The sequence below is a fragment of the Salvelinus fontinalis genome, chromosome 13, assembly GCF_029448725.1.
Source record: "Salvelinus fontinalis isolate EN_2023a chromosome 13, ASM2944872v1, whole genome shotgun sequence".
NCBI lineage: Eukaryota > Metazoa > Chordata > Actinopteri > Salmoniformes > Salmonidae > Salvelinus > Salvelinus fontinalis.
Genome location: NC_074677.1, coordinates 44,978,461 through 44,990,525, shown reverse-complemented (window position 1 = coordinate 44,990,525; position 12,065 = coordinate 44,978,461). Strand labels below are relative to the sequence as shown.

Here is a 12,065-nt window from a genome sequence, read left to right as displayed (position 1 = left end):
TGACACACGCCCCAGACCATGACGGACTCTCCACCTCCAAATCGATCCCGCTCCAGAGTACAGGCCTCAGTGTAACGCTCATTCCTTCGACAATACACGCGAATCCGACCATCACCTCTGGTGAGACAAAACCGAGACTTGTGAGTGAAGAGCAGCGACGGTGGGTTTGTGCCCATAGGCGACGTTGTTGCCGGTGATGTCTGGTGAGTACAGGCCTACAAGCCCTCAGTCCAGCCTCTCTCAGCCTATTGCGGACAGTCTGAGCACTGATGGAGGGATTGTGCGTTCCTGGTGTAACTCGGGCAGTTGTTGTTGCCATCCTGTACCTGTCCTGCAGGTGTGATGTTCGGTTGTACCAATCCTGTGCAGGTGTTGTTACACATGGTCTGCCACTGCGAGGACGATCAGCTGTCCGTCCTGTCTCCCTGTAGCACCGTCTTAAGCGTCTCACAGTACGGACATTGCGATTTATTGCCCTGGCCAGATCTGCAGTCCTCATGCCTCCTTGCAGCATTCCGAAGGCCCGTTCACACAGATGAGCAGGGAGCCTGGGCATCTTTCTGTTGGTGTTTGTCAGAGTCAGTAGAAAGGCCTCTTTAGTGTCCTAAGTTTTCATAACTGTGACCTTAATTCCCTACCGTCTGTAAGCTGTTAGTGTCTTAACAACCGTTCCACAGGTGCATGTTCATTAATTGTTGGGAAACAGTGTTTAAACCCTTTACAATGAAGATCTTTGAAGTCATTTGGATTGTTATGAATTATCTTTCAAAGACAGGGTCCTGAAAAAGGGACATTTCTTTTTTTGCTGAGTTTATATTTGCCTTTGAAGTTGGAGCACAGCGACTGGCATTTCCATCAATTAATAAAAAGCATTATTAGCAATGGATTTCTTTTCCTTCCGGACAATTTGGCCAGCGACAATTTTATTTATCAGCTTTTTATAAAATATACCGGCCAAAAGCCTGCATTTATCAGCTAACGGAAACCCTGGTGGGAACGTACGTTTTTGGTTTCACATTGCTTCTGGGAACGAAGCCTGACCGGTAAAACTGAACGCTTTTCCAGCGTTCTGAGAACGGAAGTGATATTCTTGCCTGTTCGAGAACATACATTTTTAGGTTGCAGGGAGATTCAGAGAACATTTTACTATGGTTCCCTAAAATAATTTCTGGTAGGTTTTGTTATCGTTCTGAGAATGGAAATGATAGGTTATTTGAAGGTAATTAAATAACGTTCTGAGAACATTTTTCAAGAAGACTTTTAATAACTGTTTTGAACCCCAAGCACAGATTGGACACATGGAAATGCATTTGCTTAGGCATTAATCATGTAAACACATTTATTTTTTATTGTGGCATGGCATCAGTGAGATCTGAAACTACAATCTTCTGTTCTCTATCCATGGATTTAGTCCACTGAACCACCGGAATGGAGCTAGTCCACTGAACCACCGGGATGGAGCTAGTCCACTGAACCACCGGGATGGAGCTAGTCCACTGAACCACCGGGATGGAGCTAGTCCACTGAACCACCGGGATGGAGCTAGTCCACTGAACCACCGGGATGGAGCTAGTCCACTGAACCACCGGGATGGAGCTAGTCCACTGAACCACCGGGATGGAGCTAGTCCACTGAACCACCGGGATGGAGCTAGTCCACTGAACCACCGGGATGGAGCTAGTCCACTGAACCACCGGGATGGAGCTAGTCCACTGAACCACCGGGATGGAGCTAGTCCACTGAACCACCGGGATGGAGCTAGTCCACTGAACCACCGGGATGGAGCTAGTCCACTGAACCACCGGGATGGAGCTAGTCCACTGAACCACCGGGATGGAGCTAGTCCACTGAACCACCGGGATGGAGCTAGTCCACTGAACCACCGGGATGGAGCTAGTCCACTGAACCACCGGGATGGAGCTAGTCCACTGAACCACCGGGATGGAGCTAGTCCACTGAACCACCGGGATGGAGCTAGTCCACTGAACCACCGGGATGGAGCTAGTCCACTGAACCACCGGGATGGAGCTAGTCCACTGAACCACCGGGATGGAGCTAGTCCACTGAACCACCGGGATGGAGCTAGTCCACTGAACCACCGGGATGGAGCTAGTCCACTGAACCACCGGGATGGAGCTAGTCCACTGAACCACCGGGATGGAGCTAGTCCACTGAACCACCGGGATGGAGCTAGTCCACTGAACCACCGGGATGGAGCTAGTCCACTGAACCACCGGGATGGAGCTAGTCCACTGAACCACCGGGATGGAGCTAGTCCACTGAACCACCGGGATGGAGCTAGCATCGCATGTTTTTTGAACTCAAATAAAAAGCTGTTCGTTGTAGTCTATTCAAAACAGAACCCATTTCAAAGTAACTCATTAAAATAATTTGTGGCCAATTAGTGGGCACGGCCAACACACCTGAACACACTTAACAAGATAGAGGATAAGAGAGAGTTTTGTTGATTCTGAGAACAGAATGTATATGTTTTTAAATATTGAAATATTTTTCTAAGAATGTTTTCTGAATGTTACCCTACAGTTTCTTGTGGTTTTGATGGAAAGTTCTTAACGTCCTTTGAACTATTTGAGAACATGCCAGTAAATAGAGTCATGAGTAAACCTGTAGGAAACGTTATGCTGAAATTCCCACAGAAGAACGTTGTTTCTTAATGTTCTCTGAACTATGAGATTATTCCAATGTCAAACTAGTTGGAGAACGTTCCTATGAAATTACCAACATTGAAATTAAATGTAACCATGTTTGCACTTTGAGGAAACGTTCTGTTAAGTGCTAGCTGGGTTTTCAACTGTACATGTCATACATCAACTATGGCTATCCCATCCACAACAGTCCAGAAACAGTTTGGTCATCCTGAATGCACCCAACCAGGTCAGTCTTTCACAGATCTGAGGGGCCTATAGGCAGCAGGGAAGCAGGAAATAGGCAGGGCTATGTTCAAAGGATTTGGGAACATGAGGAGTCAACCTCATGTTCCCAGCAGTCTGCACTACAAAACAACCACAGAACCACTTCCTATCTGTGTCCCAAATAGCACCCAATCTCCCCTATAAAGTGAACCACTATTGACCAGGACCCATAGACCCCATAGGGCTCTGGTCAAAAGTAGTGTACTATGTAGGGAATGCGGTGCTCAGTCTGGTCTGTGTGATGATGATGTCACTTGCTAGGCCACAATGGATGCAATAGGCTGCTCTATGTTAGATTGCAGAATGCTTTAAAGACCTGAATGCTGCCATCCTAAATGGTATTTACGGAGAGTTTGGCCAGTCAGTCTTACCCGAGGCTCCATTGCCAACCTGCAGATGGATGGGAGAGGCCTGATTGGTCCTGTCTGACTTGCTCTGACCCCAAAGGCACACACACACCACATATACCGTCACCAGCCACACACACCCCATCCTCCTGAAAAAGAGAGAAAGAGAGAGATAAAGACAGTCACAGGACAGCAACACAATTAGACCCAACCAAATCATGAGAAAACAAAAAGATAATTACTTGACACATTGGAAAGAATCAACAAAAAAACTGAGCAAACTAGAATGCTATTTGGCCCTAAACAGAGAGTACACAGTGGCAGAATACCTGACCACTGTGACTGACCCAAACTTAAGGAAAGCTTTGACTATGTACAGACTCAGTGAGCATCGCCTTGCTATTGAGAAAGGCCACCGTAGGCAGACCTGGCTCTCAAGACAAGATAGGCTATGTGCACACTGCCCACAAAATGAAGTGGAAACTGAGCTGCACTTCCTAACCTCCTGCCAAGTGTATGACCATATTAGAGACACATATTTCCCTCAGATTACACAGACCCACAAAGAATTTGAAAACAAACCCAATTTTGATAAACTCCCATATCTACTGGGTGATATAACGCAGTGTGTCGTGCCATCACAGCAGCAAGATTTGCAACCTGTTGCCAGAAGAAAAGGGCAACCAGTGAAGAACAAACACCATTGTAAATAAAACCCATATTTATGTTTATTTCTTTTCCCTTTTGTCCTTTAACTATTTGCACATAATATGGCATTGAATTTTTTTATTGTTTATTTCACTTTTGTTTATTATCTATTTCACTTGCTTTGGCAATGTAAATATATGTTTCCCATGCCAATCCCATGCCAATCCCATGCCAATAAAGCGCCTTGAATTTGATTGAATTGAGAGAGAGAGAGATAATATTATCTATCTCTACATCCAGGGCTTTAAGTTAATATTTTTAATTAGTAGCACTAGTGCACCACATGAAATTTATCGATTGTGATACAGCCTACTGTACATTGGGCCTATATGAATTATATCTACTTTTGAAGCACATGTGCCCTAGAAACTAATCAAATAAAATGTTATTTGTCAAATGCTTCACAAACAACAGGTGTAGACTAACAGTGAAACATATACTTATAGGCCCTTCCCAACAATGAAAAATAGAGAACTAATTGAAAAATAATTACAAGGAATAAATACACAATGAGTAACAATAACTTGGCTATATGCACGGGGTAAGTACCGAGTCGATGTACAGGGGTACGAGCTAATTGAGGCAGATACACTACCGGTCAAAAGTTTTAGAACACCTACTCATTCAATGGTTTTTCTGGTGTCTGGTGGTTATGGGGAAGCAAGCGAGTCGCTTGCACGATGTGTAGCCTATGATCGAAGGCGAAGCCGGAATGGAGCTTGCCTGCCCACACTCAATACAAAATATACACATACAAACGACAGCATACAAATACACACAAACATTAACATCACACCTGCCCAAAAGGACCTCTATACCAGGCGGCGTCAGAGAAAGGCCCTAAAAATTGTCAAAGACTCCAGCCACCCAAGTCATAGACTGTTCTCTCAGCTACCACATGACAAGCGGTACCGATTCACCAAGTCTGGAACCAACAGGATACTGAACAGCTTCTACCCCCAAGCCATAAGACTGCTAAATAGTTTACTACTTGAGAAAAAGTTTACAAGTATTTGGTTTTAAACATACTTAAGTATCAAAAGTAAATGTAATTGCTAAAATATACTTAAGTATTAAAAGTAAAAGTGCAAATAATTTCACATTCTTTATATTAAGCAAGCCAGACGGCACGATTTTCTTGTTTTTTATGTTTACGGATAGCCAGGGGCGCAGTCCAACACTCAGACATAATTTACAAATGAAGCATGTGTTTAGTGAGTACGCCAGATCAGAGGCAGTAGGGATGACCAGGGATGTTCTCTTGATAAGTGGACAATTTTCCTGTCCTGCTAAGCATTTGAAATGTAACTACTTTTGGGAGTCAGGGAAAATGTATGAGTACATTATTTTCTTTGGGAATGTAGTGGAGTAAAAATTGTCAAAAATATAAATAGTAAAGTACAGATACCAAAAAAAACGACTTACGTAGTACTTTTAAGTATTTTTACTTAAGTACTTTACACCACTGTTAAATTATTAGTGGATTTTATGGTCGAAAGCTTATACGTAGCCTAGATAATTTAGTAATTTATCAATCCTGAAATTATTAGATAATTCCCGACTGTTTGAAATGCAATGTACTGACCTTTAATTCGTTTTCTGTTCCTAAACAAACCACACAGACACGAAACACATCCACCCAGAAACAATGACAACAAACGTAGCCTATCAATGTTGTTATGCTGAAGAAAACAAAAAGAACTGCTTACTTTAAAAGTTAAAGTAGGCCTTTAACTATGGATATTCGATAAGATAATAAATGCCCGCCTTCTCATACTCAATATTAGATATTACAGAACTTGTGGTCAAGTCCTTCAGTTACTCACTTTTAGTTCCGCTTTATTTTACAACCAACCCAGCTAGCACATAATGTTCTGAGAACCATATGTTTTTTAGTTGGGAATTTCAGTAAGACCACTTCAGTATGTTCCCTACAGGTTTCCTCATGGTTTTATGTAAGTCATGTTCTCAGAATGTTCAGAGAACATTAAGAAACAGCATTCTTCTGTGGGAATTTCACTACTTCAACATGTTTTGTTTTGCAGGTTTCCTCATGTTTCTATTTAAAGTCATGTTCTCAGAACATTCAGAAAACATTCCATGAAAACCTTAGTAACATTCAAAAAATAATTGTACTAATGTTATTCAAAAACATGTGCACTAAACTCTATATATTGTTGTGTGTTCAGGTGTGTTGGCTGCACACATTAATTGGCCACACCTGCTCTTAAAACTTCTTGTCAATAGGGGGAGCTGTTAGCACTTTGTAATAATGACGTTCCCAAATTAAACTGCCTCGTACTCAATTCTTGCTCGTACAATATGCATATTATTATTACTATTGGATAGAAAACACTCTCTAGTTTCTAAAACCGTTTGAATTATATCTGTGAGTGAAACAGAACTGGACTTAGAGCAATTTTCCTATGTGTATGTGAGAATGCCAAATTTTCCAAGCTGCTCTGAGACCTGTGTATAAATCTGCCTGTCTTCTATTGGTTGAGATGCACTGCATACGCCTTCCCCTGGTTGTTAGCGAATAGGGAGACTTGAAATGGAGTCTCTACGTAGATCTCAAAGGTTATAAATCACTTGGCAAAGACGTGTATGTTCTTTTCCCCCTTCGCTCTGACGCACTGAGGACCTTGGCATATTGTACTAGAACCATCGGTTATAGATCTTAGACATTTCCGGCTGTGTTTTGATTCGATATAGGCTTTAAAGACATCATAATCTTGTTATATTAAACCAAGTTATATCAGTTTATATCGGTATATTGCGATTTTCTGATATTTATTTGTACTGCGTTTTAGTGAGTCGGACACGTCTTTGCCACATGGCTACTGTTTACTGCTAATCTCTACGTTGAAGAGGACGTTATACAACCTAGCAACGATTCTTTTGGACAAGGGACACCTTTCCCAAGATTCTGCTGAGAGTTCATCAAAAAGTAAGAACTATTTATGCTGATAATTCGTTGTTCTGTTGAAAAATGTCAAATGCATAAGCCGCCATTAATTGCAGTGCAGCCTCGCTTTATCGCATGCTGTATTTTGAAGTAACGTTAATTTTAAAAATGTAACCCAGCGATTGCATTAAGAACTAATTTGTCTTTCAATTGCTGTCCAACCTGTATTTTTTTAGTCAAGTTTATGAATAGTTTTCGATTAGAATAGGTGCCTCTCTAAGATGGCGCTGGACAGATTGCTTGAAGTTTTGGCCACTAATCACATTGTATAAGCACGATTTGTGGCGCTAAATATGCACATTTTCGAACAAACTCTATATGCATTGTGTAATATGATGTTATAGGACTGTCATCTGAAGAATTCTGAGGTTAGTGAAAAAATGAATATATTTTGGTGGTTTATACGTTATCGCTATTTTTGCCTTGAATCAATGCTGTTGTGATGTTTGCTATTGTGGTAAGCTAATATAACGCTATATTGTGTTTTCGCTGTAAAACACTTAGAAAATCTGAAACATTGGCTGGATTCACAAGATCTGTGTCTTTCATCTGCTGTACGCTGTGTATTTTTAAGAAATGTTTTATGATGAGTAATTAGGTAATACACGATGGTCTCTGTAGTTATTCTAGTCGCTTTGGTGAGAGTTGTGATAGTGGCTGCAATGGTAAACTATGATTTATACCTGAAATATACAAATTCTTCTAACAAAACATATGCTATACAATAAATATGTTATCAGACTGTCATCTGATGAAGTTGTTTCTTGGTTAGTGGCTATTTATATCTTTATTTGGTCGAATTTGTGATAGCTACTGATGGAGTAAAAAAATGGAGTAAAAAAGTGGTGTCTTTTGCTAACGTGGTTAGCTAATAGATTTACATATTGTGTCTTCCCTGTAAAACATTTTAAAAATCAGAAATGATGGCTGGATTCACAAGATGTGTATCTTTCATTTGGTGTCTTGGACTTGTGATTTCATGAACATTTTATTATATGATATCCCTGTGGCTTTAGGCTAGGCTATGCTAGTCAGCTTTTTTGATGGGGGGATCCCGGATCCGGGTTTGTGAGGCGTTAGAGGCTAATGAGTGTTTGTTTCCATTGAAATGGGTTCCGTTTGAATAGACTAAAATATACAGCTTTGTAGGAGTAAAAATAAAATGACACACTAGCTCCTTCCTTTTGGCGTAGTGGACAAATTCCATGGTTATAGAACAGAAGATTATAGGTTCGAATCTTACTGAAGTACCACCTATAAAAAAAGAAATGTGTTTGAGTGACTAATACCTATTAATTTCCATGTGTCCTATCGGTGCTCAGGGTGCAAAGCAAATTAACTAGGCTAGCAGTGATATTGGAAGTATTATTGAAACATTCAATTAAACTTTTATGAAGTTATTAAAAAAACACTAATTTCCATGATATAGTAAACCATAGTAAAACGTTCTCAGAACCTCAATGCAACCTAAAAATGAATGATCCCAGACAGGCGAAACTTTCACTTCCATTCACAGAACATTTAAAAGCTAAGTTTTACCGGTCAGGAAACGTATGGCTTAGTTCCCAGAACTAATGGGGAAACCAAAACATACGTTCCAACAACTTCCAACGAACCAAATCTGCTAGCTGGGAAGTGACACAAACGTGGCCAGACAATACGCATATTACAGTAATAAATAAGCGATGCCAATGTAAACAAAGTAACAACCTTCGATGTATACCTAATAATAACTCGGAATTCAATATCAAAGCGCAACTTTCCATCTCCATTTTACTACGTCGTCGTTGGGAAACTCACCTTTACAACTTGGGATATCCTATGAGATATGTAGCTGTCTTACGATCCCCAACAGTAAAATCCTCTGGAGTTTTTGTGTACTGTGACTAGATATTGTCCGGTCCTTTTGTGTAGTTCATTTGAAATCAGTTTTAAAAGAAGTCCACTCGGAGCGCGATGTCTGATGTCGCCCCTGTCTTCGCGCGGAGAGTAGGCACTGTATGGGTAGACTAAACTATACCTAATCGAGATCAGTTTACTTCGAACAGCTCCTTCCCCTCTCACCAGAACACATTTTTATAGCATCTCTAACTTGTCCTCTGGATATGATCTGTGGATAATATACTGTCGTACACTGAGTGCGCTCCACACGGAGCGCGGAAGCCACCTACAGGATTTACCAGAAAAGCGCACTTCATTCCGGAGTTCTTTTTTCTATCCGAACTGTCACTAAACTCAGACGTCAAAACCCCTTCCTGCACTTAACCCCTCTAGTAGGCCTATAAACATAACTTTTATCTGTTAAATGTAGGGGCCTATGTCTATCCTATTTAACTATAATGGACACACACTTTATTTATGTTGTTTTCGTTGTGGCTAGCAATGTGCATTAACTGCTATAATGCATAAAGATGGTATTTAACGAATTCGTTCATATGTGTGTATATATATATATATATATATATATATAGTGTGAGCAATTACCTACAAAATATAATCTTTATGATAACTTTTATTAGGATGTACAAAACAATTTTAGGCCTAGGCTACTGTAGCTACGGTTCTCAGTCAGAGTCGCATCCTCAGCTCAGCGGCTATTCGCCAAAAAATAAACTTCCTCAAACTTCACCAAAGCCGTTTCATACACTTCCTCTCCTCTCCGCAAATGAACCGACTTCCTTCATAACGCAACCACGCCCGCCCGCCCGATTGACAACACAAGACAACGAAGATCCATCCGCTCCTCGGGCGTCCGACCAATTCTGCCACAGAGAAGGAGAGGAGGAAGGACTATGTTAGGTGAGTTTTTGACCCAAGACTCCTTACTTATTATACCTCATCGGAAATGAATAGGCTGGGACTAGTAGACCTTTTAAACTGTGTAGCGTAGCCTAATGCTGCGAGTTATTCTACAACAAATGTTGTCTGGCTTCCCATAAACTCTACTGGGTTTGACTCCGAGATGTCCAGCTTTCTGTCTGGAGCTTCTCCGTTATCATTTAGACGTTTGCTATAGGCTAGCGTCAGTTATTATTTGTCTATGCCATGGGATTATAGGTTATTGTGTTTTACTCATAAGTACTTGGTCGACGGACCAACTACTCCCTAAGAATGTTGACATGTCTTCTACACTCACTTGTTTAGGGGTGTTCTGTATGTGTGTGTGTGTGTGCGTGCGTGAGAGTGCATGTGTGTGTGTGTGTGAGAGTGCATGTGTGTGTGGTATCATCTCCTATCACCAGAAACAGATGTGAAATCATTCATAGAATAGTCACTCAGGCAATCACACAGTTTGATGGTTTCATGTTATGTAGAAATAGAATTGAGAGTGAAATGACTGACTTTCCACCAAAATGTCCATAAATAATTTTCCTTGCATCACCCACCCTCCAATATATATTCTCTCTGTATACTCCAATAATACAGGGAGATATACAGGAGGACATACCTGCTATTTCAGTATTGTAGTGGTGGTATTTTCATACTTTACTAGTGTTTTCTCTACTCGGACAGTTAGGTGTGGTTCGATACCTGAAACTTTTTGTGGGGAAGGAAGGAGTGAGGGAATGAGGGGGGTAAGGAGGGAGGAAAAGAGGAAAGGAGGAAAGGAAGAAGGGAATATTGAGTTCTGTGTTTGGACAGCTGGTTGACTGACAGCTCAGTCCTCAATGATTTTAACAGCCACCAAGAGGTGGTCATAACACACATTATAACACACTTATAACATATACACACCAACTAGTTGATGTCTGCCTGGGGTACATACAAGATAAAGTACATACTTAAATGATATATAAACATTGTATATACAGTTGAAGTCAGAAGTTTACATACACTTAGGTTGGAGTCATTAAAACTCGTTTTTCAACCACTCCACACATTTCTTGTTAACAAACTATAGTTTTGGCAAGTCGGTTAGGACATCTACTTTGTGCATGACACAAGTCATTTTTCCAACAATTGTTTAAAGACAGATTATTTCACTTATAATTCACTGTATCACAATTCCAGTGGGTCAGAAGTTTACATACACTAAGTTGACTGCCTTTAAACAGCTTGGAAAATTCCAGAAAATGATGTCATGGCTTTAGAAGCTTCTGATAGGCTAATTGACATAATTTGAGTCAATTGGAGGTGTACCTGTGGATGTATTTCAAGGCCTACCTTCAAACTCAGTGCCTCTTTGCTTGACATGGGAAAATCAAAAGAAATCAGCCAAAGACCTCAGAAAAAAAATGTACACCTCCACAAATCTGGTTCATCCTTGGGAGCAATTTCGAAACGCCTGAAGGTACCACCTGAAGGTACCACTACAATAGGTACCACTATTGTACAAACAATAGTAGGCAACTATAAACACCATGGGACCACACAGCCGTCATACCGCTCAGGAAGGAGACGCGTTCTGTCTCCTAGAGATGAACGTACTTTGGTGCGAAAAGTGCAAATCGATCCCAGAACAACAGCAAAGGACCTTGTGAAGATGCTGGAGGAAACAGGTACAAAATATCTATATCCACAGTAAAATGAGTCCTATATCGACATAACCTGAAAGGCCGCTCAGCAAGGAAGAAGCCACTGCTCCAAAACCGCCATAAAAAAGCCAGACTACAGTTTGCAACTGCACATGGTGACAAAGATCATACTTTTTGGATACATTTTCTCTGATGAAACAAAAATAGAACTGTTTGGCCATAATGACCATCGTTATGTTTGGAGGAAAAAGGGGGACGCTTGAAAGCAGAAGAACACCATCCCATGCACCATGCACTTCACAAAATAGATGGCATCATGAGGTAAGAAAATGATGTGGATATATTGAAGCAACATCTCAAGACATCAGTCAGGAAGTTAAAGCTTGGTCGCAAATGGGTCTTCCAAATGGACAATGACCCCAAGCATACTTCCAAAGTTGTGGCAAAATGGCATAAGGACAAGAAAGAAAGTATTGGAGTGGCCATCACAAAGCCCTGACCTCAATCCTAAAGAAAATTTGTGGGAAGAACTGAAAAAGCGTGTTCGAGCAAGGAGGCCGACAAACCTGACTCAGTTACACCAGCTCTGTCAGGAGGAATGGGCCAAAATTCACCCAACTTATTGTGGGAAGCT

At 41.0% G+C, this 12,065-nt stretch overlaps 1 protein-coding gene across 8 annotated transcripts in view; it reads right to left on the bottom strand.

The window, feature by feature from the left end:
- The window catches only part of LOC129868781 (stromal interaction molecule 1-like), a 91,506-nt gene extending 82,386 nt beyond the window's left edge, over positions 1-9,120 (bottom strand). Inside the window, exons 1-2 of one of the 8 annotated variants that reach the window (XM_055943012.1) lie at positions 8,757-9,120; positions 3,305-3,429 (exon numbers count right to left, since the gene is read on the bottom strand). In XM_055943012.1, coding sequence (XP_055798987.1) covers positions 3,305-3,425 — 121 coding nt within the window. In that variant the 5' untranslated portion in view covers positions 3,426-3,429; positions 8,757-9,120. The other 7 variants (XM_055943013.1, XM_055943005.1, XM_055943009.1 and 4 more) reach the window with 7 other exon arrangements.
- Positions 9,121-12,065: the final 2,945 nt, after the last annotated feature.